The sequence below is a fragment of the Larus michahellis genome, chromosome 12 (assembly GCF_964199755.1).
Source record: "Larus michahellis chromosome 12, bLarMic1.1, whole genome shotgun sequence".
NCBI classification, from domain to species: Eukaryota; Metazoa; Chordata; class Aves; order Charadriiformes; family Laridae; genus Larus; species Larus michahellis.
Genome location: NC_133907.1, coordinates 11568084 through 11591852, shown reverse-complemented (window position 1 = coordinate 11591852; position 23769 = coordinate 11568084). Strand labels below are relative to the sequence as shown.

Sequence of the window (23769 nt, the reverse complement as noted above, 5' to 3'; positions counted from 1 at the left end):
GAAAGAGCCTCTCCCCAGGGAAGGTTCCGGCGACTCAAGCCTTTAAGCCTAAACGTGCCCCTTACTGCAGGCACTTTGTGTGTGTTCATGCATACCTGAGAAATATATTGTAGCTGACTTATCGGTTACAAGTTGTAGGAAGTGGCCCTTGGCTACGTGACCCTCTCCTCTACCCTTTCTACCTGTTATGGCTCACCCTTGCTCTTCGATACAAACCAGAAAGGATTCTGGCAAAGTGTTGCAGTCTAACAGGAATACTGTCCTGACTTCTCCTTTCCAAAACATGATCTCCTGGCTCCCTTTTCTGGGAGACAGCGTCATTCTGTGTGTCAGCATAAAGGGAATTTGTTGGTTTGTGTCACTTGGATGTAGCTTTCTGTTGTTGAAGCTGAAAGGCTAAACTAAGGCAAGAGCTGAATGAGGGGGAGGTACGAGGATTTCTCCCGTTGTCGCGGGAGTGTGGTGATAGTGCTCTCGCTGCTGTGTCCCTTGGCAGCCTTTCTCTATTCACAGGTTGTGGCATTGCAAATTTAATGCCTGGGGACAAGAAGTATTTAAAATGTTGCGTAACGGGTCCTGTATCAGTCACAACGTCCTGACTGGGTCTACTTTAGACCCAGGATGCAGCAGCAGCCGGCCCGCTCAGGCTTTCGTGCTTCCCGGGGTGACACAGGGGACGCCCGCACCGTGATGGAAGGGGAAGGATGAGCACTCTCACTAGGGAACTAATTCTCTTTTGTTTGCTTGCAAGTGCCCGACTTAAGGGCTGTAAGTTATGCAAGCTCATGACTTGAGTGGCGAATAAGTGAATTCCCAGGAGGGGGGGGGCAAAGGGGGGCAAAGGGGGCTGAGCCCCGTTTGTCGTGTTTCCTCCTGAGCCCATGAAATAGCGCTTTATTCCCGGGGTCCCTTGCCCTGGAACTCGGAAGCTTTCCCTCCCGCCCCGGCTTCCCCGTTCCCTGCTGGCGGCCCGGGCCCTTCGCGCCGCCCGTCGGGGAGGACAAGGTCCGGGAGCTCCCCCCGGGCACGTCGGGGTTTCGCCCCGGGCCGGGCCCCCGCTCCCGCGGCAGCCCAGGCCGAAGCCGGAGCCTCCGGCAGAGGCTCCGGCGCTGCCGCCGCCTTCCCCGGGCGACGGCCCGTCCCCGCGGCCCCGGCTCTCGCCCGCCGTCTCGGGGCCCCCCCGACACGCGGCTCGCGGGGACCGTTTCCCCCCGCTCCCGCCCCCAGCGTCGGCCGGGGCCGGTAACGGTCTCCGAGCGGAGCCGGCCGGAGCGAACCGCGGCCGGAGCGGCCTCTTCCCCCGCGGCAGCCCCGCAGCCCGCAGGAAAGCGCCGCCGCAGAGCGGCCCCGAGCGAGCCCGTCCCTCCCGCCCCGCGGCTCCCGGCGGCGCCCGTCAGGCGGCGGAGCCCGGCCGGCGAGCGGGGGCATGGCGGCGCCGGGCCCGGCCTCCCTGCAGCGCCGGCTGCAGAGCTCGCAGGAGGCGCGGCACCGGCAAGCGGTGCTGGTGCGGAAGCTGCAGGCGAAGGTGAGGAGCGGGGGCGCCTGCCCGGGGGGAGCTCCCCGAGGCCGGGCCGGGGTGCCCGCGCCGTCGGCGGACGGGACTCGGCGGCGGAGCCCTCGGGGGGCGAAGGCGCGGCCCCGGCGGGGTCCTGCCCGGGCCCTGCCCTGCGCTGCCGCGGGCGGGACGGCGCCGAGCCCGGAGCTCGGGGGAGGGAGGCAGGGAGGCCCCGGGAGCCGCCCCGCCCGTCCCGTCCCGTCCCGTCCGCGGTCACCCCCGAGCCGCTCGCCGGGGCTTGGCCGGGCTCGGGGGAAGCGAAGCTTCCCGGTCCCGAAGGGACTCGGTGTTGTAGCGGCAGCGCCGTGGCGCGGGCTGAGCTCGGGCTGCGGAGAGCGAGAGAAAAGCCGGTGCCGGAGGAGCCGGGTCCGTCCCCGGCTGCAGTCGCTCATCTTCATGCCGTGTCTGCGCCCAGGTCCTGCAGTACCGGACCCGCTGCCGAGAGCTGGAGCAGCAGCTGGAAGCAGGAGCGGTGAGTGCGCAGGGCGCGAACTGAAGAGAGCGGCCGGAGCGTTCGGGAGCGAAAAAGCTCCCCGGGCCATGACAGGGGAAAGCAAGATTGTGCTCGCGGAGGGTTTCAAGAAGCGCTGCGAGTTTGCCCGCCCGTGTTCTGCCCAGTTGCCGCTCTTAGAGCAGCCAGCAGTCCCAGAAATGCAGGATTGGAGTTGTGTGCGGGAGTGCTTTATTGGCGGGGAACGTTTTGTCCTGGGTCTCGGGCGAGGGCTTTGCTGCCTGTTCTAGGGCTGTCTCTGAAATGGAATGGGTGGACAGACAGTGTTTTGGAAGGCGAGAATGCTGGCGTCGGCCAGAGAGAGCTGTCTCTGTGCTTTTCGTTCTGCTTCCCGGCTAAAGCAGATCTAGGAAAGAAAGGGTGGGAGCGTAGGAGAGCATTCCTGGGCTTCAGGTGGAAGAATTGGAGTAACTATTTGCTTTCTTCTTCAGGGATGCCTCCCAGGCAGGTGGGAAGGCACAGAGGCCCTGGAGAAAGCCCTGCTTCAGGTGAAAGAGGAGCAGCAAAGGTACAAGGAAGAAGCGTTCCCTCCTACTCAGTATCCTGGATGCTCACGGCAGGGAGGGAAAACCTGTCAGTGGTAGTCAGTCTCCGCAAGGGAAGTGTTGGGGCAAGCCCTTTGGAAAGGAGAGAGGTGCACCACCTGTTCTGTGGGGCAGTAATAGTGGTGTGTGCTGAATGCTTCTGTTTGGAGCGGGGCGTTCCTGTGGGCGAGCTCCAAGGGTCCCTTTCCAGCCTAAACGCTGCCCTGGTGCAGTAGGTGAGGGACTGGGGGCAACGCTAGAGAAAGGTGATGCGTCCAGTGATGAGGCAGCACGAAGGGGAGGCCCAGCCGTGGGCATCGTCCGAGTTGAAGAGGAAGGAGAAACCCAACCTGTAGGTGGAAATGGAAGGCTTAAAGCAAGGAGAAGCAAATGAGTTGGCCATCAGCGAGAGATCTTAGTTCACCCTAGAAAGCGGTTTTCCTGCCTCTCAGTTTGAGAAGAAAGTCAGTGTTGGGGGAGCCGGGAAATCCCGGGGATGGTGCTTGTGGATAGGGGTTGTTCAGTGACCTCATGGCTGTTCCTCCCTTTCCAAGGTGCGAGGATCTGGCCGAAGCGAACAGTCTGCTGCGGGAGCACCTGGAGAAAGCGAAAGAGGTGAATTCAGCCCTCAAAGAAGATGTTGGAAAGCTGACGGTGGATTGGATGAGGGCGCGGGAGGAGCTGGAAGCGAAGGAGCGCGAATGGCGCCAGGAACGTGAGGTGAGGCTCAGCTGCGGGAATGTCAGAGGTGGTGCCAGCGTGGCATGAGAACGCATTTTGTTTCTGGCCCAGAGAACTTGCTGTGAGAAGGTTGTGGCTCTGCTGAGGATGTGTTGGTGTTGACGAGCAGAAGAGAGGGGTTGTTGCGGATGGAGCGATAGACTTCACCCCTAAGAGAGAAGCAGCAATATATTTATTGATATAAACCAATGATTTGACCAAGTCGACAGTAGATGCGACAGTTTTAAGGGGGTGCTATAGCAAGGTCCACTTGTTTTTTTCCTGCACAGAGGACGGGGTCAGAGAGAGCTGTCAGGGAGACCCTCCCGTTGAGTCAAGGTTCAGAAAGGACCCCTGGCTTTCTAAAGGCCTTCTGAGAGAGGAGTCTGGGTGCGGCTGGACCCAATCCTAGTCGCAGACTTGGTCAATGGTTTATGGCTAAAGGATTATATGTGCACAATCAATGCTTTCTATCACAGAATGTCAAAGTTCAGCATGCTATAAACCAATTTAGCGAGGATCTGTTGCAGCCAGGAATCTCTTAACCTGGAGGAGTAATCCTGAGCAGCGTCCCTGCTCACGGGGAGATCCTGGCCGCAGCCCGCTGCCGAGCAGGAGAGCTCCAAATGCCCTTGGGCTCTTGACTATTTATGGGGGGAAGATGACGACTTCCAGTCGAATTTGCACATTGACCACAGTACCAGGATTGCGGTGAGGTGGGCGCATTGCTCACGTCACCCCTTGGCTGTTGTGGTGTTATGCGTCTCCCTGAGACCCCCTGTGAGCCCCGGATGCCGCCATCACGACGAGATGCACCCATGCTGACCTCCAGGGGTGGTTATCGCTTGGGCAGGGTTATGGGAGCCAAAGATCAAGTTGGTGCGTGGGAGGGGGAGCTCAGCGTGGCAGGGGTGGGAGATGGAGGAGTGTCTGCAAATCGTGGTGATGGAAGAGGCCCACCTGCTGTGGCCGTGCTGCTCGGTCCTAAAGGCAAATGCTTGCTGCTGCTGGACGCTGTAGGGCAGTGACACAGGAGCGCTCGTCTTTTTGATGGTTCTTAAATCTCCGTCTAGAGCCGTGAGAGCAGAGAGGTCTGTGTGTTTTGAGATTCAGAGTAGCCAAGGGAAGGACAAGACAGGCCTCCGTCACCGCTAGCAAATGGGACAGTGGTCTTGGAGGGGCTTGTCTTTGTCTTCCTCCACCAAGAGTGTGAGACAGCTCTGCAAGGCGAGGTGCTGACTCGGGGTCAGCTTGCTTTGCTGATGTCCCCTCCCGCAGGAGAAGGGTAGATGTTGCCTTCTTTGAAGGCAGGTGGCAGGTCTGCTGGGGCTGCTTCTGTGGTGCCTCTTCAGTCCTTGGTGCCCTGTCGGAATAGTTATTCAAGGAGAGCTGGCGATGGTGGTTGTGCTCTCTGCCAGCGGAAAGACTCGTACAGTGATGGCGGAGGCTGAACTGGCATTTCTTTTTGTCTTTGCATCTTTAGCTCTATGAGAACTACTTCAGGGGTGACCGTGACCGTCTGCTCGGTCTGTGGCATCAGATGGTCACCTTCCGCCGTCATTTCCTGGAAATGAAGGCTGCCACGAACCGGTGAGTAGAAGTTGAGGCCCCATCTCTTGCAGCAAAAATGTACCTTCCCTTCACACCTCTCTGAGGTTCCTTTCTCAGAGTTGCCTCCTACACAAACAAGAGCAGCGTAGCCGTGAGAGTGTCTGCTGCTGGTGTCAGCAAGCGATTTCAAACTCTGGGTTACTGTCAGCCGTTTATCTTCCTGGATTATGAACCTTCCTTAATGCGTTGAGCGTGCCTTGGTTCTTGTGTTCTTTGTGCTTTTTCTGTTACGCCGTTTTAGGCTTATTCTTCCTCCACCTTCCTGAAAAGTTTATTATGTGGCTGTTGTCGTGAGCCTCTGAGCAGTCGCTCGCCAAGGTGTGTCCTGACCCCAGAGTGTCAAGGGAATGATTTGTCCCCAGCCGAGATGTCATCTTTCCTGCCAGCTTTTCCTCTTTGCGCGATTACGTGCGTGAGAAGCGAGTCAGCTGATAGAGATGGTGGTGTGAACGTTGGCTCTTCCTTTGTTCTTCTGCAGAGATTTGTCAGAGCTGAAGGCAGAGCAAATGAGGCTTTCTGGGTCTGTAATGGCAAACTGCTCCCGTCTAAACTGCAGCGTGATGTCCTTCCAAGCCAAGGGGGAGCTGGAGAAGAAGGAGCTTCAGGACAGGTAAAGGTGTTTTAAACTTTGCTGTTACCACCATTCTCTTCTGGGGCTGACTCTTGCGTTCATAGATGGGCTGTGTTCACATTGCAAACACGCCCGTTCTGCACAGCCTTGTTTCTGTCCCGAGTCAAACGGTTGCCTTCAACAGAAAGGACGGCAAAAATCGTCTGACTGCCAGAAGCTCCTCTGGGTAAGACCAGACTGGCAAAGAGGTGGCGTATTCCAGTGCTTTTGCTGTGAACTGGTTCTTGGTGAGCAAGCGAGAGCAGCCTAAAGAGAGCTCTGTCTCTGCTACAGCCCTTTTGCTCCCCGGGGCGGTGCTAGAGGAGTTGGCAGGAATTTGCCCAGCACCATCCTAAGCACTGTAGCACCTCTGTGCTGACAGTTCCTTGCCAGACTGAGTGCAGAAGGCCTTTGGGGCAAGAGGGGCCATTTTGCAACATGCAGCATATTAACCTGGACCCTCCTGTGATCCCGTGATCATTGGATTGGACATTCATAGCCGTCTCCCCAGAGAGCTTGCAGGGCCTTTGATTCATTCACTGCAGAAGGCAAAAGTAATTGTGGGAGTCGTAGTCTGGACTTTCAAAGTCTGTTTTAGCCCAAGAAGAACTTGTGCAAGGCTTGTATCCAACGTATGAAAGAGGAGAGAGAGAACTAAGAGGCAGGAAGCTGTTGCGAGTACCTGAACGTTTTGGAAACGTTCTGTGATGTCTGGAAGCTTGATTTACTTTCTCAATGACGAACGTTTCATCCATGAGAAAGAGCGATGCAGCTCTAGTCAGGAAATGCCGGTGGTGTTTAGGTGTAGGTACAAAGCCGTTGGAAGTCGTTCCAACTGCCATAGCTGGGACACAGTATGTGCTCCTGGTTTTGGAAAGGAGAATGTTTTTACATTGACAAGTTGTTTGTCTTTCCCCTTCTCACAGACTGAAGGACTTAGTGGCCCTTGAAGACAAACACTGCTTGTTACAGCATGAGTTGTTAGTTGCGAGAGAGGCGCTGGAGGAATCGCACCTTGAGAGGGATGTGCTGAAGGAAGAGAAGCATGAGCTTAGAGTGGCCCTGGAGAAGGTATGGTCACCTTGTGGTAGCAAGACCAGCACAGATGCTTTTTTCGTGTCAGTAGACGCCAGGGAACGTGCTGTTCTCCTCCTTGGGAAATGGTGATGAGACCACGCAGGCTCTTTGGGGTAGTTTGTCCGCACGTGCTTATTGGGCGCGCTGAGCTGGGAGTATGTCAGCGAGACGCAGGGGATGTGGATTTGCTGCTCTCCTCTTCTTCAGAGTAAGTCTTGCTGTATTTAATTTCCTCTGTGCTTCTGTGATTGCAGCTGGAGGAAGAGAATGACGCTCTCTTGTGTAAAGTGGATGAGATGGAGAGAGCAAAGATCTCTGCCCAGGAGAAGCTGAGCTTGTGTAGAAGAACAACCAAAGAGCTCTGTGCAGAGAAAGCCCACCTGGAGCAGCTGCTGAAGAAAGCAGAGGAGCAACAAGAGGAGCTGCGGGTAGAGCTGGGGGTCCTGGCAGAGGAGAAGGAAGAAGCCCAAGAGAAACTCCTTGAGGTGAGACCAAAGACCTGGTGCTTCTGGGTGGGCATGTGGCTGCTTGGCTGGGTGAAGCTGTGCGTGTTGGCCTCCTTTTTGGCTTCTGGTAAGTTGCAGAGAGAGGACTGCATCCACGACTCTACTGTTCTCCCATGTGGCAAAAGCAGCAAACTGTGTAGCTCTGGAGCCTTTGTCTGGGGCAAAAGCCAGGGCTGCACGCAAGGACTCTCACTGCATTTTGTCCCGCTTTCAGGTTTCCCGCCAGCAAGAGTCGTCTCGCAGTGGCCTGGAGCAGTTGCGCCAGGAGTCCTCTCGCCAAGGGCACGCACTGGCCGAGGTGTGCGCAGAGAAGGAATTGCTGGTGCGGGAGAAGGCTGCCCTGGAGGTGCGACTGGCAGCCATGGAGCGGGAGAGACAAGGCCTTTCGGAGCAGCTGGCAGAGGCCAGGTAAGGGCAGGGAGGAGACCCTGGGCAGGACGTTCTTTAATGTCTGTAATGGTAAAGGTGACAATGGTTACATGGGGATTGATTGCATCCTCTGTGCTTTTCACATGTTTTCGCTTCCATTGACAGAAAACGGAAGAATTTCAAGCAAAAAAAACCAAAGTCTACCTTGATTTGAAGGTTATTTTTCTGACAGCTGAAGCTGGCCAAGCTCTCCTGAGCGTTGAGCTCATGTTTATGCCCCCTTACATGTTCCTCTGTGACGTCCACAGCCAGCCGAGTGGGCTCTCAATGGAGCCATGATTAAACCACACATAATTAAACTAAGCTAACTCGTGTTAGTATGGTGCAGGAGCTAGAGCTGGTGACACCAGCAGCAGGGAAACCTCTCTTGAATTGTCGCCAGCCTTCAGGGGTTCCTGCCCATCACTGATGTCTGTTAAAATGGACACAGTTACTTTGGCCTGCCAGAGACTGGTGTAATCGGGACTGTGTGCTTGTTCTCCTTGAAGATACACCCTCCGTTGTCCATCCAAGTTTTGCTTGCTGGCACAGGCTTGGTGGGCGCAGCTACCCGTGTGTCGTGGATCGGACCCCAGCAAGTGAAGATTTGGCTATTGCAGTCCAATTTGGCTGGGCTTTCTGTGCCCTGCCAGGTGACACGGGAAGCCTGGCCATTCCCTCGCAGGGGCCCGCATTGCTATTTTAAAGGGCAGAAATAGGCTCTCTGTGCAGGAGTTTCCACGCGAGCCTTTTTCCGTAGGCAGGGGTAGGGATCTTGCACCACTTCTTCCTGGAACAACTCCCTGTTGGGTGTCAGGAGCAAGCAGCTCCTTTCTCTCTGTATTCACGCTTTGCAGGTCAGGGAAGGAGACCGTGGAATGCAGCCTGTTGGAGGCTCAGCAGCACTTGTCTGAGCTGGAGATCACCAGGAGTCACCTTGAAACCCAGCTTCACGCGGTGGCGCAGGCCAAGGAGGTGATCCAAGGTGAGAGCCTCCCGTTTCTGGTGACCCCGTGCCCGGGGAAGGTGGTGTGAAAGCAGCTCTGTGTCCGCAGTGCTTCTGAGGAGTGAAGGAGCTGGAGACAGACCCCTCCTCCACGGAAACTCAAAGGGCGTAAGGTCAGTAAAGTCAGAGCCGCTGTTTGTGCAGCCTCTGACTCTTGCCATTTGTCGTGTTTGCAGGGGAAGTGAAGTGCCTTCAGTGGGAGCTGGAAGCAGAGAGGTCTCTCCTGAAGCAGGAACGGCAAAACATGGCGCAAGAGCTCCTGCAGAAAGAAGAGCAGCATACCGACACCCTCAAAGTTCGGGAGGCCGACCACCAAGGCGAGATAAACAAGCTCCTGCAAGACGTGGTAGGAAACACTATGCTTCTGAATCCTTCAAGCAAGCTTTGTGGGCTGGCTTTAGGAGAAGAACAGGCTGAGCGTGGGAAATGGCAGCAGTGGTCTGTCCCGGGCGACACGGTGCCGGGCCAGGCAGCAGAGCCAGTGGCTCGTCCTTGAAGGAGCGTGGAGACCCCCAGGACTCTGGTGGGACAGTAAATGCAGGCACGGGTTGCGTGTGGGCGTAAGAGGAGTTCAACAGAAGGTTGGGTGGTCCCCAGCCAAAGCATGGCAGCAAAGGGCTGGGATCTTAGCAGCCTCCCGCCCGCCATGGAGTAGACTCCTAACGCTGCTGCCAGCTGCAGGCGGGGGAACTTTGTTCCTTCCTTTCTGTCCTTTGGCGGCTGACAGAGGTATTGGAGCAGACGGAACAGGCCCCTTGTTCCTGGTACTGGCGTTCGCGGCCTGTCTTGTGAGGAGGGCACGAGGGTCTGGTCCCTTTCTGACCCTGCAGTCCGTCTGCACCTTTTCCTTGATGAAAAGGGAGCCGAGCTGTGAAAATGGAGGCTGTGAGCCTACGCTGTTCTGAGGAGCTTGGCTGAGACTTCATCAAATGACTGAATGGTTTGGGTTGGAAGAGACCTTAAAGATCTTCTAGTTCCTACCCCCATGCCAGTGGGACACCTCCCACTAGACCAGGTTGCTCCAAGCCCCGTCCAACCTGGCCTTGAGCACCTCCAGGGATGGGCCAGCCACAGCTTCTCCGGGCAACCTGGGCCAGGGGCTCACCGCTCGCACAGCAAAGAATTTCTTCCTAATATCTCATCTCAGTCTCCCTTCTTTCAGTCTAAAACCATTCCCCCCTGAGCCCCTTTAGGGACTGGAAGGGGCTCTAAGGTCTCCCCGGGGCCTTCTCTTCTCCAGGCCGAATCCCCAACTCTCTCAGCCTGTCCTCACAGCAGAGGGGCTCCAGCCCTCGCAGCATCTCTGTGGCCTCCTCTGTCCCCGCTCCAGCAGGTCCGTGTGCTGACATTCATGGCCCCAGAGCTGGAGGCAGCACTGCAGGGGTTCTCCCCAGAGCGGAGCAGAGGGGCAGAATCCCCTCCCTCGCTCTGCTGGCCACGCTACTGGGGATGCAGCCCAGGATACGGGGGGCTTTCTGGGCTGCAAGTGCACGTTGCCGGCTCTCATGGACCATCACCCCCAAGTCCTTCTGCTCAGGGCTCTCTCAATCCATTCTCTGCCCAGCCTGTGTTTGTGCTTGGGCCGAGAAGACAATGTTTGCTAGTAATTCACCATTCAGCTGCTCAAACGCTTTCTGTCAAGCCCAGAACTAATGAAAGAACTACGCAGCTTGCCGTTAAAATTAATGCGAGTCCAAGAGCTGTGCGTGGGTGATTGGTTCTCTCCTACCTAGGCAAGATTAAGCAATGTGTGGCGGCTGGGATTTGGCATGGAAAGGAAAGGGCACAGTTGACCAAGCGAATGTACTAAACGTAGCAGAATTTTGTAAGGATGGCTGAACAGCAGCGACGCTGATGGTGCTTAGAGGATGCTTTCAGAGATGGAGACTTCTGAGGTCCAGCTTTCCCAGGGTATTAGAGAGAATGGAAATGGTACCGTTGGCTGGTGAGGTTGAAGGCTTCATTGCGCTTTCAGGGTGTTCTTTTGGCGCAGGGATTTCTCCGAGGTGATGTGGAGGAGGGCCCCTGGGAAGGGAGAGTGTTGTTTTGGGCTGTGGACCGGGAGGAGGAGGAGAAGGGACGTAGCACTGTCCTTTCCTCCATGGTCGCTCTCCGCGATGTGTTGACTCTGGCCCTTCTCTCCTTTCTGTGGCACCACTCCCATCATCTGCTCTCTGAATGCCCAGCAGGCGATTGCAGAAGGGCAGCGGCTGTCCTGGCTCTCGGAGAAGAGACTCCTGTCGCAGCGGCTGGAACGTCTGCAGCGAGCAGTTGCAAGGCTGGACCGGGAGAAGACGGAGCTGAAGCAATACAGTGCTGAGCTCAGGAGGACTCTGGAGGAGGTAGACCAGGCTTTCGCTGCCTCTGCGCAGCATCACGGTCCTCTGGAAGACACCGCATTCCCAGAGGCAGCACTGTGGAGTCCTCGGCTTGTTTCCTTCCCTCTCCCACTGTGCCCTGTGGCCACACGCTTTTGTCTTTTCTCTCTCTTCTGGCACCCCGTTGCCTTCGCAAATGCACGTTCACTGCGGTACCACCCTTCTTGCCCCAGTGTCCCCGTACACACCCATTGGACACTCTTGTGTCAGGAACTCTTTCCTCCTGCTCGCTCTCTTCCGTGGGCTACTTGGAGTGCTTTTTGGCCCCAGCGTTCTGTGGTGCAATTCACAGTCCCTGAGCAGCCATCTCCTTGCCGTGATGTCCAGAGGTCCTTTTGCTCCTTGTTTGGTGGCAGGCTTCTGTGACCCTTTCTCCTATCCAACGTGCAGGTGGAACGTGAACGGAGGCGACTGAGGAGATATTGCAGAGGTCGTGCGCTGCCAGATGCAGGCGGATTTTCTGTCTCCGAGTCTGACCAGCACGAGATGCTGGCGTCTCAGCAGGTGAGACCAGGATCTTACTTGGTGGGAGGAGACTCTGGCCAGATGGAGGAACGATGGCAGCAGCCCCCCAGTATAGACCGGCTGAGGAGCAGGAAAGCTCTCATCCAAAGCCGCTGTGGCTGTGCTGGTGGGCACAGCTCTGCACGATACTGTGGCCCGAGTTTTGTTTGGCCATGGGGAAGGGAGACGGGCAGGCAGTGGGAATACCCAGTCAGATGCGTCCCTTGGCCATGGCCAGACAGCATCGTTCCCCGAGGTCTGGTCTCTGTGGTGCCTGTGGGTCAGGCAGGGTGGGAGAGGGATTGGAGGAAACTCAGAAAACGGAATGGATGGGAAATAGAGAATCGTCTAAGGACGTTCCCCTTGAGCCTTGCTCGTCTTGTTGAGCTTTCCCATTTTCCCTTTTCACGCGCCAGCTGTCACGTTTTTAAGGCAGATGAGAACAGAAGAGTTCCTCAGTGCCTTGTGTCACCAGTAACTCTCCTGCTGAGGAAAAAGCCTGTGGCAGTAAGGTGGCAGTAGCGCCAGTCTCTCTCTTGGAAAGGGGAGTTGGGTGACTTAATCCTGTAGGAACCTCTCTCTCTCATATCCATGGGATGTCTCGGGGTTGTACGTGTGAATGGTAAGCCAGAGAGAAAGTCAACTTGTTGATAGTGTGAGATGAGGCCAGGGTGACTCTGGGAACCTGCGACTTCCATTCCCCGAAGAGCAAGTGTTTGTCGGGGCTGGCGTTAGAGGGTGCGTCTTCCCCGAGAGCCGGTACCGTGGAGCTAGGGCTGGTCCTACCAGCGTGGGCTTGTCTGAGCTCGGCCTTTGGCCTCTTTCGGGTGTCCCTTCTGCAGACGCAGCTGGCGCAAGAGCGAAAATAGAAGCGGGACTGGATTGCGTGCTGTGCAAAGACCGGCCAGGAACTTCAAGACCTTGAAGGCCAAAGCTGCTGCTCCGATGGCAGAGACTCGGGAGCTGCGCTGAACCTTGTCCTGTCGCGGAGCAGCTGCAGCGTCGCAGGGTTCCCGTCTTGGGCCCTTCCCTGGACTGTGTTTGTTTTCCTGTGGGCAGGGGGGGGGTGCATTTGTTCTGTTTAGATTTTGCAGCATGTGCTAGTGATAGTGGGGTTTTACGTTTTTGTACTAAAAACCGTTTTGTACTATTTCTGAAGGAAAAAAGGGAGAGGGGTTTTTATGTTTTTGTAATAAAAGCCATTTTGTATTGTTTCTGAAGGAAAAAGAGAGTGGGGTTTTTACCTTTTTTGTAATAAAACCATTTTGTACTGTTTCTGAAGGAAAAAGAGAGTGCTTGGTACATTCATGGGTCAGGAAAAGGTTAGAGTAGGGATGTCAAAAGAATATGGTTAAAAAGTTACAGGAGCGCTTTGTATAGAATTGTAGTAGAACTTTGATGGAACCTGAGCTGAACTCCTGAAATTAAACCTTAATTGGCCTAATTAGGGGGATCTCCCAAACCGTTCCAAACTTGGACTTGAATGCACGTGTGTGATGAGGGCTGGTAAGGGAACTGTAGCTCACTCATGGGCTGTATCTCATCACTGTGAACCTGGGACTGTCGGAAACGTGTGGTGTGCTGGCTGTTGTTAAACGCCCGGCACCCGATTCTGCAGAACTGAAATAAAGCCAAATATCTCGACTCAGTGTGTTGATTGGTTTTTGCCCAGCGGGTGAAGAACCCTGATTTAGGGCCATCTCCTCCTGCCCTGGTTTTTCCCATTCCCCGCCTGCAGCTCTCTTTGGGTGAGCCCTGGCACCGGCTGCTCGAACCTGCTCCGCTGCACCGTTCTGGGCCTCCACAATAGAGCTGCCTCCCCGCTGCGCAGCGAGGAGACCCAAAGGCCATGTGGCAGAGCGGTCCCCAGGGGGAGACGCCACCGTCCGTCCCCGGAGGGGCGAGAACAAGGGTTTTGTGCAGGGCTGCTTGCTCTGAGGAGAAAGAGCCCTGGAGAAAGGATCTCAACACAAGGACCGCCAGAACCCAGGCTCAACAGAGCTGGGCCAGTCCCTCTGATAGCCCGGCCACAAAGCTTCCCAAAGGAGACAAAAGCTGGGTCTTCGTCTGACCCAGGCTGTGGGAGGGAGGAAGAGGAGGGAAATCATTGCAGGGAAGATGCCCGGACAGACACAGTATGGCCTGGCCTGAAGGAAGGAAGGCACAAGGCACCCCCTGGGAGCAAACGTTTTATTGTCCGCCTGGTGGAGCTGCGCGGGGGCTCCTTGCCCCAGGAGCCGCACACCTCCTCAGGACCAAACGCTGCCCAAAGCTCCCCAACGTGCTCGCCACAATCTCTCGAGCCACCAGTCCCAATTCCTCCCATCGCTCCGCAGGAGAAGTGTCCAAAGGCTCTGCCTCTCTGGCACTGGCAAACAACCTCCCGCCGACCCCATGGGGAGCCCTCCTGAAGACGTGGAGGGGCTGATCCAGCGCCTTCCCCCATCCAGCACTTCCCCGACCACAGTCTCAGCCTCCTCTTTAAGCTCCTGCTCTTCGGCCAGCGTAGCCCGCAGCAGCGTAGGCTGGATGCTGTTGGGCACGTATTCTCCGGCACGCTTCTGAGACTAAACTGGGGAGCAGCTTGGCATGAGGGGATGGTCAGGCATGAGGGGATGGTGAGGAAGAGCCGCTTAAGACAGGACTGAAGTGTAATGTGTTGGGATTCTTAACTTTGGGGGGTAGGTATGTATTAAGCTGGCCCCCCTTTAAGGGGGCTCGTCCCCATGCCCACTGCGTTCCCGTTGCCATGGCCCGTGTTCCATCTGTAACTGCCAGTCCCTGGCGACGGGCACAACGCATCCCCTCTGCCCTGTGCCCGACAGCCCTTCTCTCCTGCTCCCCACACAGCCCTGCTCTCCTGCTCCTCACAGCTCCTACCCTCCACCCAGCCCTTCCCTTCCCATCCCACCTGCTCCATTACCTTTCCCCTAGCGTTGTGATAATGAAGGCGACGAAGACCAAGAGGCTTGCGCTGGCAGAGGTACGTCCCTGCTCCCCGGAGGTGGGCACCCAGCAGTGGTCGGGGGGCCGAGACCTTGTCTTGCCCTCTCCCCCCACCCCTGCAAGGCCAGGGGCTGGCAGAAGCCCTTCTGGGCTGCTCATGCCCTGCTGGGATGCAGCATCCCTGCGCCGGGGGGACACGTCCCCACACACAGCCCAGGCTGCCCCGGGCTGGTGCCGCAGGGATGCTTGCCGGGAGCAGGCGGGTGCTGGCCGGAGCCTGAGCCGGTGCCTGCGCTGCCCCTTTCCAGGCTGGAGCCGTGGGAGCTGAGCCCTGCCAGCGGAGCAGCGCCGAGCCCAAAGGCCACCTGCACCGAGTAAGGAGCTTCGGGGCGCCCAGGCAGGCGCAGGGCCGGGGTCTGTGCAGGGGGGGGCCCTTGGCCGGGCTGTGTGCTCAGGGCCCCATGGGGCAGGGAGCAGGGCCACTCACCCCTGCCCTCTCTGTTCCGCCAGATCCAGAAGACCATGCGAAACACCAAAATGATGAAGATACAGAAGTACAGGAGCCTCCAGCTGCAGGCACTGGGGCGCCAGTGCTGGTGGGTGCTGGTGGCCAAGGAGCTGCCCAGGTCCAGCCAGCTCCTGCTGGGGCTGTGGCCACGGCTCTCCCTGGCCGGTGAGAGGGGCAGGAGTGTGAAGAGCCCTGTCACACGGGTCCACTTGGCTGGGCAGGGCAGGACCAATGCACTTTTCTGCTTGCCTCTTGTCTTAGGATGTTAGAACTTGCACTGGAGGCTGCGGACGAGGCTGCCAGGAATATAAACATAGAAGAAGAAATGGAGGTTGACAAGAAGGAGGAAGTGGAAGAGATGGAGGTGGATGTGGAGGAGGAGGAGGCGATGGATGTGGACGTGCCACCAGGAGGACAGGCACGTGCTCGCCATGCACTGGCCGCAGGGAGGGAGGGTCTCCTGCCACCGGGCTGGGGCTGGGGCTGGGGCTGGGGTGGGTGGTCCCCGCTGCAGGGACACGGCAGCCGCTGCCCTCGTGCTGGCGGCACAACCGCCCCCACCGCGCTGCCCTGAGCCCCCGTCCGCTTTGGGCCGGGAGTGGTTCCTTAGGGCTGGGACAGACAAGTGTAAGCCCGAGCCCAGGTGGGGCTCAGCGCTGGCAGCAGAGTCCCGCTGTCCCCAGCGTGTCCCAGGGCTGTGGCCATCGAATGCCCATCACGGTGAAGCCCGAAGTGAAGGAGCTGCTGCCGCTGAGCCGGCTCGGGAAGCCCCAGCTCTGCTGGGTGAGGCACTGCTCGTTAGCCAAACGGCCGTGCCGCTTGCTTTTCTTCCAGGGGCAGCGGACGTGTGGGAGTTCAAAGCAACACACAAGAGCGACAAAGAGGAAGAGATGTATATAGTTATATTTCTACCGTTGGGTTTCTATAGGATTTATATAGTTGTATTTCTACAGTTAGTTGTATTTCTATAGTATTTATATAGTTGTATTTCTACAGTTGTATTTTGTACCGTTGTGTTTTGTAGTTACTTGTGTTTTTGTCAGTAGTTGTAGGTAGTTGTGTTGTTGTTAATAAAGAGTTGTGTTCATGTTTTTCACACCCAAGTTCTCTTTGCCTTTGTTTGGGCACCCGCGGCGTTTGCAGAGTTGTGGTTCCAGTGTCTCGGGGATGGCGGGGCTGGAGGCGGCTGGGGGTGCTGGCACGGGCGCCCCGGGGGCAGGGGGTCCCTGTGCACAGATGGGATGCGGCTGACGGCAGGGACGGACCTGGGCACCAGCGGGGTTCGTGGGCTGCTGGAGAGTGGTGGCCCCAAGAGCAAAGGGGTCCCCAGCCAAGTGTGAGCTCTGCTGTGACCGACCCCTGCCGTGATGCCATCAAAGCAGGCGGGAAACCTGCTGCTGGCCTTGCTGCTGGAGGGAAAGGAAAGGGAGGGATGGGGCACAAGCCAGGATGGGGCTGCAGAGCTGCAAAATGCAAACTGATCAGCCGAGGACCATGACATCCTTGGGAATGGCTGGTACAAGGATGAGGGGAGAAGGTTTTGGAGCTGTAGCTGCTGATGTTTAAGGCCTTGAACCTCCCCACGCTCGGGTCTTTGCTTCTGGTTCTGCCTTGCTTTAGCCGGGGCCGTGCCCAGAGCTGAAGCCCGGAGCAAAGCCCTCCTTGCCCTCCGGCATTCCCGCTGCTGGCAGCGGCCCCGGGCCCTGGTCGCCACTCGGGGCGAGCCGTGGAGGGGGCAGTGCAGGCTGCGGGGGGCTTTGGGGAGAGGGAGCTGGTGCAGGGGTGCGGTGGGCGCAGGGTGTCGGGGTGCGGGGAGCCGTGGGTGCCGGCAGAGTGGCGAGGGGGGGCGATGCTGTGCGGGCCGGGGGTGCGGGATGCGGGGAGCCGCGGGGGGCCGGGGCTGCGGGCACGGGGCTGCCCCCGGGCGCTCGGGAGCCGCGGCCCCGCCCGCCCCCTCATTACCCGCGGCTCATTAGCCCCTCATTAGCGGCGGCCGGGGCGTGGTGCCCTCGCCGCGGAGGCGGGCGGGGAGTGCTGCCGGCCATGGGGGTTGCGGGCGGCGGCGCCCTGCCGTGCTGCTCCTGTCCCTGGGTAAGGCTGCCCGGGCGGGGGTCGGGCTGCGGGGGGCCGGGGTGCGGAGGGGCCGCTTCCCGGGGTGCGGAGGCGGGGGGCGATGCGGGGTCCCCTCTCTCCGTGTGGCTCTGTCGGGGCTGTGCGTGTGTGTCCGGTGGGTGTCGGCTGGCGGAGCCGAGCTGTCCGTGCCCCCCCGGCTGTCAAGGCTCCCCTGGACACAGGGGCTTCAGCCAGGGACTCGCAGGTGTCCGGGCTGTCCCAGGGTCAGGCGCTGCAGGGAGCAGCCTGCACCCGGTCTCCACTCGGATCCTGCTGCCCAAAGCAATCCTTCTCCCTTCCCCCCCGCATGCTGAGACCCTTCCTGCGAGATCCTTTGTCCTTGTGGCTTGAGTTGAGCTCAGCCCTGCTGTTGGTGAGTTTGTAGCGAGTGCCCCAAGATGATGGTGTTGGGAGGGCATTAACTTTCTCAGAGCTGTAATAATCCTAGATGAGCTGGGTAACGAGGGTGGTGTTGGGTGGGTTTGGGGAAAGGCCTGCTTAAGAAGGAATAGAGTAGAAGGGGCAAGGTGGGGGGCAAGTGGGAAGTCAGTAATAAAATGTTTGCAGGGATGACTGGGGGCATCTTTTTGTGCCCAGGAGTGAGTTGTGGGGAGCGCAAAGGAGTTGCAAGGAACTGCAGGGAGCAATGAAGGGAAAGCCCCGGTGCCTTGGTTCGGAGGAAAGGTGCCAGGGCAAGGCGGGGGCTGAGTGCCCGGTGGGTCAGGCTTTCCAAGGTGCTGCCAAGCAGCCCGTGGGCTGGGAGGGGAAGGCATCGCCCTCAGCGGTGGGGTGGAGGCTGTGGGACCCGCTCCTTGGTGCCAGCCCCGCTGGCTGGCATGTGTCAGGGCTGAGGCGGGCGGGGGGGAACCAGGATGGGGCAGGGGGTGGCGGCAGGTGGGAGTCTCAACAACCCGGGACGAGGAGCCAGTGCCGCTGCCGAGGCAAGACTGGTGGGCGCAGCTACCCGTGTGTCGTGGATCAGACCCCAGCAAGTGAAGATTTGGCTATTGCAGTCCAATTTGGCTGGGCTTTCTGTGCCCTGCCAGGTGACACGGGAAGCCTGGCCATTCCCTCGCAGGGGCCCGCATTGCTATTTTAAAGGGCAGAAATAGGCTCTCTGTGCAGGAGTTTCCACGCGAGCCTTTTTCCGTAGGCAGGGGTAGGGATCTTGCACCACTTCTTCCTGGAACAACTCCCTGTTGGGTGTCAGGAGCAAGCAGCTCCTTTCTCTCTGTATTCACGCTTTGCAGGTCAGGGAAGGAGACCGTGGAATGCAGCCTGTTGGAGGCTCAGCAGCACTTGTCTGAGCTGGAGATCACCAGGAGTCACCTTGAAACCCAGCTTCACGCGGTGGCGCAGGCCAAGGAGGTGATCCAAGGTGAGAGCCTCCCGTTTCTGGTGAGCCCGTGCCCGGGGAAGGTGGTATGAAAGCAGCTCTGTGTCCGCAGTGCTTCTGAGGAGTGAAGGAGCTGGAGACAGACCCCTCCTCCACGGAAACTCAAAGGGCGTAAGGTCAGTAAAGTCAGAGCCGCTGTTTGTGCAGCCTCTGACTCTTGCCATTTGTCGTGTTTGCAGGGGAAGTGAAGTGCCTTCAGTGGGAGCTGGAAGCAGAGAGGTCTCTCCTGAAGCAGGAACGGCAAAACATGGCGCAAGAGCTCCTGCAGAAAGAAGAGCAGCATACCGACACCCTCAAAGTTCGGGAGGCCGACCACCAAGGCGAGATAAACAAGCTCCTGCAAGACGTGGTAGGAAACACTATGCTTCTGAATCCTTCAAGCAAGCTTTGTGGGCTGGCTTTAGGAGAAGAACAGGCTGAGCGTGGGAAATGGCAGCAGTGGTCTGTCCCGGGCGACACGGTGCCGGGCCAGGCAGCAGAGCCAGTGGCTCGTCCTTGAAGGAGCGTGGAGACCCCCAGGACTCTGGTGGGACAGTAAATGCAGGCACGGGTTGCGTGTGGGCGTAAGAGGAGTTCAACAGAAGGTTGGGTGGTCCCCAGCCAAAGCATGGCAGCAAAGGGCTGGGATCTTAGCAGCCTCCCGCCCGCCATGGAGTAGACTCCTAACGCTGCTGCCAGCTGCAGGCGGGGGAACTTTGTTCCTTCCTTTCTGTCCTTTGGCGGCTGACAGAGGTATTGGAGCAGACGGAACAGGCCCCTTGTTCCTGGTACTGGCGTTCGCGGCCTGTCTTGTGAGGAGGGCACGAGGGTCTGGTCCCTTTCTGACCCTGCAGTCCGTCTGCACCTTTTCCTTGATGAAAAGGGAGCCGAGCTGTGAAAATGGAGGCTGTGAGCCTACGCTGTTCTGAGGAGCTTGGCTGAGACTTCATCAAATGACTGAATGGTTTGGGTTGGAAGAGACCTTAAAGATCTTCTAGTTCCTACCCCCATGCCAGTGGGACACCTCCCACTAGACCAGGTTGCTCCAAGCCCCGTTCAACCTGGCCTTGAGCACCTCCAGGGATGGGCCAGCCACAGCTTCTCCGGGCAACCTGGGCCAGGGGCTCACCGCTCGCACAGCAAAGAATTTCTTCCTAATATCTCATCTCAGTCTCCCTTCTTTCAGTCTAAAACCATTCCCCCCTGAGCCCCTTTAGGGACTGGAAGGGGCTCTAAGGTCTCCCCGGGGCCTTCTCTTCTCCAGGCCGAATCCCCAACTCTCTCAGCCTGTCCTCACAGCAGAGGGGCTCCAGCCCTCGCAGCATCTCTGTGGCCTCCTCTGTCCCCGCTCCAGCAGGTCCATGTGCTGATATTCATGGCCCCAGAGCTGGAGGCAGCACTGCAGGGGTTCTCCCCAGAGCGGAGCAGAGGGGCAGAATCCCCTCCCTCGCTCTGCTGGCCACGCTACTGGGGATGCAGCCCAGGATACGGGGGGCTTTCTGGGCTGCAAGTGCACGTTGCCGGCTCTCATGGACCATCACCCCCAAGTCCTTCTGCTCAGGGCTCTCTCAATCCATTCTCTGCCCAGCCTGTGTTTGTGCTTGGGCCGAGAAGACAATGTTTGCTAGTAATTCACCATTCAGCTGCTCAAACGCTTTCTGTCAAGCCCAGAAGTAATGAAAGAACTACGCAGCTTGCCGTTAAAATTAATGCGAGTCCAAGAGCTGTGCGTGGGTGATTGGTTCTCTCCTACCTAGGCAAGATTAAGCAATGTGTGGCGGCTGGGATTTGGCATTGAAAGGAAAGGGCACAGTTGACCAAGCGAATGTACTAAACGTAGCAGAATTTTGTGAGGATGGCTGAACAGCAGCGACGCTGATGGTGCTTAGAGGATGCTTTCAGAGATGGAGACTTCTGAGGTCCAGCTTTCCCAGGGTATTAGAGAGAATGGAAATGGTACCGTTGGCTGGTGAGGTTGAAGGCTTCATTGCGCTTTCAGGGTGTTCTTTTGGCGCAGGGATTTCTCCGAGGTGATGTGGAGGAGGGCCCCTGGGAAGGGAGAGTGTTGTTTTGGGCTGTGGACCGGGAGGAGGAGGAGAAGGGACGTAGCACTGTCCTTTCCTCCATGGTCGCTCTCCGCGATGTGTTGACTCTGGCCCTTCTCTCCTTTCTGTGGCACCACTCCCATCATCTGCTCTCTGAATGCCCAGCAGGCGATTGCAGAAGGGCAGCGGCTGTCCTGGCTCTCGGAGAAGAGACTCCTGTCGCAGCGGCTGGAACGTCTGCAGCGAGCAGTTGCAAGGCTGGACCGGGAGAAGACGGAGCTGAAGCAATACAGTGCTGAGCTCAGGAGGACTCTGGAGGAGGTAGACCAGGCTTTCGCTGCCTCTGCGCAGCATCACGGTCCTCTGGAAGACACCGCATTCCCAGAGGCAGCACTGTGGAGTCCTCGGCTTGTTTCCTTCCCTCTCCCACTGTGCCCTGTGGCCACACGCTTTTGTCTTTTCTCTCTCTTCTGGCACCCCGTTGCCTTCGCAAATGCACGTTCACTGCGGTACCACCCTTCTTGCCCCAGTGTCCCCGTACACACCCATTGGACACTCTTGTGTCAGGAACTCTTTCCTCCTGCTCGCTCTCTTCCGTGGGCTACTTGGAGTGCTTTTTGGCCCCAGCGTTCTGTGGTGCAATTCACAGTCCCTGAGCAGCCATCTCCTTGCCGTGATGTCCAGAGGTCCTTTTGCTCCTTGTTTGGTGGCAGGCTTCTGTGACCCTTTCTCCTATCCAACGTGCAGGTGGAACGTGAACGGAGGCGACTGAGGAGATATTGCAGAGGTCGTGCGCTGCCAGATGCAGGCGGATTTTCTGTCTCCGAGTCTGACCAGCACGAGATGCTGGCGTCTCAGCAGGTGAGACCAGGATCTTACTTGGTGGGAGGAGACTCTGGCCAGATGGAGGAACGATGGCAGCAGCCCCCCAGTATAGACCGGCTGAGGAGCAGGAAAGCTCTCATCCAAAGCCGCTGTGGCTGTGCTGGTGGGCACAGCTCTGCACGATACTGTGGCCCGAGTTTTGTTTGGCCATGGGGAAGGGAGACGGGCAGGCAGTGGGAATACCCAGTCAGATGCGTCCCTTGGCCATGGCCAGACAGCATCGTTCCCCGAGGTCTGGTCTCTGTGGTGCCTGTGGGTCAGGCAGGGTGGGAGAGGGATTGGAGGAAACTCAGAAAACGGAATGGATGGGAAATAGAGAATCGTCTAAGGACGTTCCCCTTGAGCCTTGCTCGTCTTGTTGAGCTTTCCCATTTTCCCTTTTCACGCGCCAGCTGTCACGTTTTTAAGGCAGATGAGAACAGAAGAGTTCCTCAGTGCCTTGTGTCACCAGTAACTCTCCTGCTGAGGAAAAAGCCTGTGGCAGTAAGGTGGCAGTAGCGCCAGTCTCTCTCTTGGAAAGGGGAGTTGGGTGACTTAATCCTGTAGGAACCTCTCTCTCTCATATCCATGGGATGTCTCGGGGTTGTACGTGTGAATGGTAAGCCAGAGAGAAAGTCAACTTGTTGATAGTGTGAGATGAGGCCAGGGTGACTCTGGGAACCTGCGACTTCCATTCCCCGAAGAGCAAGTGTTTGTCGGGGCTGGCGTTAGAGGGTGCGTCTTCCCCGAGAGCCGGTACCGTGGAGCTAGGGCTGGTCCTACCAGCGTGGGCTTGTCTGAGCTCGGCCTTTGGCCTCTTTCGGGTGTCCCTTCTGCAGACGCAGCTGGCGCAAGAGCGAAAATAGAAGCGGGACTGGATTGCGTGCTGTGCAAAGACCGGCCAGGAACTTCAAGACCTTGAAGGCCAAAGCTGCTGCTCCGATGGCAGAGACTCGGGAGCTGCGCTGAACCTTGTCCTGTCGCGGAGCAGCTGCAGCGTCGCAGGGTTCCCGTCTTGGGCCCTTCCCTGGACTGTGTTTGTTTTCCTGTGGGCAGGGGGGGGGTGCATTTGTTCTGTTTAGATTTTGCAGCATGTGCTAGTGATAGTGGGGTTTTACGTTTTTGTACTAAAAACCGTTTTGTACTATTTCTGAAGGAAAAAAGGGAGAGAGGTTTTTATGTTTTTGTAATAAAAGCCATTTTGTATTGTTTCTGAAGGAAAAAGAGAGTGGGGTTTTTACCTTTTTTGTAATAAAACCATTTTGTACTGTTTCTGAAGGAAAAAGAGAGTGCTTGGTACATTCATGGGTCAGGAAAAGGTTAGAGTAGGGATGTCAAAAGAATATGGTTAAAAAGTTACAGGAGCGCTTTGTATAGAATTGTAGTAGAACTTGGATGGAACCTGAGCTGAACTCCTGAAATTAAACCTTAATTGGCCTAATTAGGGGGATCTCCCAAACCGTTCCAAACTTGGACTTGAATGCACGTGTGTGATGAGGGCTGGTAAGGGAACTGTAGCTCACTCATGGGCTGTATCTTATCACTGTGAACCTGGGACTGTCGGAAACGTGTGGTGTGCTGGCTGTTGTTAAACGCCCGGCACCCGATTCTGCAGAACTGAAATAAAGCCAAATATCTCGACTCAGTGTGTTGATTGGTTTTTGCCCAGCGGGTGAAGAACCCTGATTTAGGGCCATCTCCTCCTGCCCTGGTTTTTCCCATTCCCCGCCTGCAGCTCTCTTTGGGTGAGCCCTGGCACCGGCTGCTCGAACCTGCTCCGCTGCACCGTTCTGGGCCTCCACAATAGACCTGCCTCCCCGCTGCGCAGCGAGGAGACCCAAAGGCCATGTGGCAGAGCGGTCCCCAGGGGGAGACGCCACCGTCCGTCCCCGGAGGGGCGAGAACAAGGGTTTTGTGCAGGGCTGCTTGCTCTGAGGAGAAAGAGCCCTGGAGAAAGGATCTCAACACAAGGACCGCCAGAACCCAGGCTCAACAGAGCTGGGCCAGTCCCTCTGATAGCCCGGCCACAAAGCTTCCCAAAGGAGACAAAAGCTGGGTCTTCGTCTGACCCAGGCTGTGGGAGGGAGGAAGAGGAGGGAAATCATTGCAGGGAAGATGCCCGGACAGACACAGTATGGCCTGGCCTGAAGGAAGGAAGGCACAAGGCACCCCCTGGGAGCAAACGTTTTATTGTCCGCCTGGTGGAGCTGCGCGGGGGCTCCTTGCCCCAGGAGCCGCACACCTCCTCAGGACCAAACGCTGCCCAAAGCTCCCCAACGTGCTCGCCACAATCTCTCGAGCCACCAGTCCCAATTCCTCCCATCGCTCCGCAGGAGAAGTGTCCAAAGGCTCTGCCTCTCTGGCACTGGCAAACAACCTCCCGCCGACCCCATGGGGAGCCCTCCTGAAGACGTGGAGGGGCTGATCCAGCGCCTTCCCCCATCCAGCACTTCCCCGACCACGGTCTCAGCCTCCTCTTTAAGCTCCTGCTCTTCGGCCAGCGTAGCCC

The 23769-nt window shown here is 57.6% G+C and overlaps 2 protein-coding genes across 7 annotated transcripts; both read left to right on the top strand.

Annotated features, from left to right (window-relative positions):
- The first annotated feature begins 961 nt into the window (after window positions 1-961).
- On the top strand, window positions 962-13034 carry LOC141750444 (uncharacterized). 6 transcript variants are annotated; one of them, XM_074605494.1, is made up of 14 exons: window positions 962-1525; window positions 1971-2027; window positions 2498-2574; window positions 3145-3310; window positions 4794-4900; window positions 5400-5531; window positions 6458-6602; window positions 6863-7093; window positions 7329-7522; window positions 8380-8507; window positions 8705-8874; window positions 10715-10870; window positions 11297-11410; window positions 12259-13034. In XM_074605494.1, exons 1-14 carry the CDS (start codon window positions 1427-1429, stop codon window positions 12277-12279), a joined length of 1797 nt encoding a protein of 598 aa, XP_074461595.1. In that variant the 5' UTR covers window positions 962-1426; the 3' UTR covers window positions 12280-13034. The 6 variants fall into 6 exon arrangements, with proteins under 6 accessions (XP_074461595.1, XP_074461599.1, XP_074461596.1 ...); XM_074605495.1 differs by lacking the exon at window positions 12259-13034 and adding an exon at window positions 11827-11910 and having other exon boundaries at window positions 963-1525; XM_074605493.1 differs by having other exon boundaries at window positions 964-1525; window positions 10718-10870; window positions 12253-13034.
- Window positions 13035-14354: 1320 nt separating this feature from the next.
- LOC141750097 (uncharacterized) lies at window positions 14355-22901 on the top strand. Its single transcript, XM_074604679.1, has 8 exons — window positions 14355-14393; window positions 14867-14932; window positions 16852-16955; window positions 18227-18354; window positions 18552-18721; window positions 20562-20717; window positions 21144-21257; window positions 22100-22901. Exons 1-8 carry the CDS (start codon window positions 14355-14357, stop codon window positions 22124-22126), a joined length of 804 nt encoding a protein of 267 aa, XP_074460780.1. The 3' UTR covers window positions 22127-22901.
- Window positions 22902-23769: the final 868 nt, after the last annotated feature.

Excerpts from the sequence above, each read along its gene's own strand:
- LOC141750444 (XM_074605492.1), top strand. The coding sequence starts at position 1,427 with ATGGCGGCGCCGGGCCCGGCCTCCCTGCAGCGCCGGCTGCAGAGCTCG. Across the intron at positions 2,028-2,497 it reads AGCAGCTGGAAGCAGGAGCG|GGATGCCTCCCAGGCAGGTG; the intron begins GTGAGTGCGCAG and ends TTTCTTCTTCAG. Across the intron at positions 7,523-8,379 it reads GAGCAGCTGGCAGAGGCCAG|GTCAGGGAAGGAGACCGTGG; the intron begins GTAAGGGCAGGG and ends CACGCTTTGCAG.
- LOC141750097 (XM_074604679.1), top strand. The coding sequence starts at position 14,355 with ATGAAGGCGACGAAGACCAAGAGGCTTGCGCTGGCAGAG. Across the intron at positions 14,394-14,866 it reads AGAGGCTTGCGCTGGCAGAG|ATCCAGAAGACCATGCGAAA; the intron begins GTACGTCCCTGC and ends CTGTTCCGCCAG. Across the intron at positions 14,933-16,851 it reads ACAGGAGCCTCCAGCTGCAG|CGGCGGCCGGGGCGTGGTGC; the intron begins GCACTGGGGCGC and ends GCCCCTCATTAG.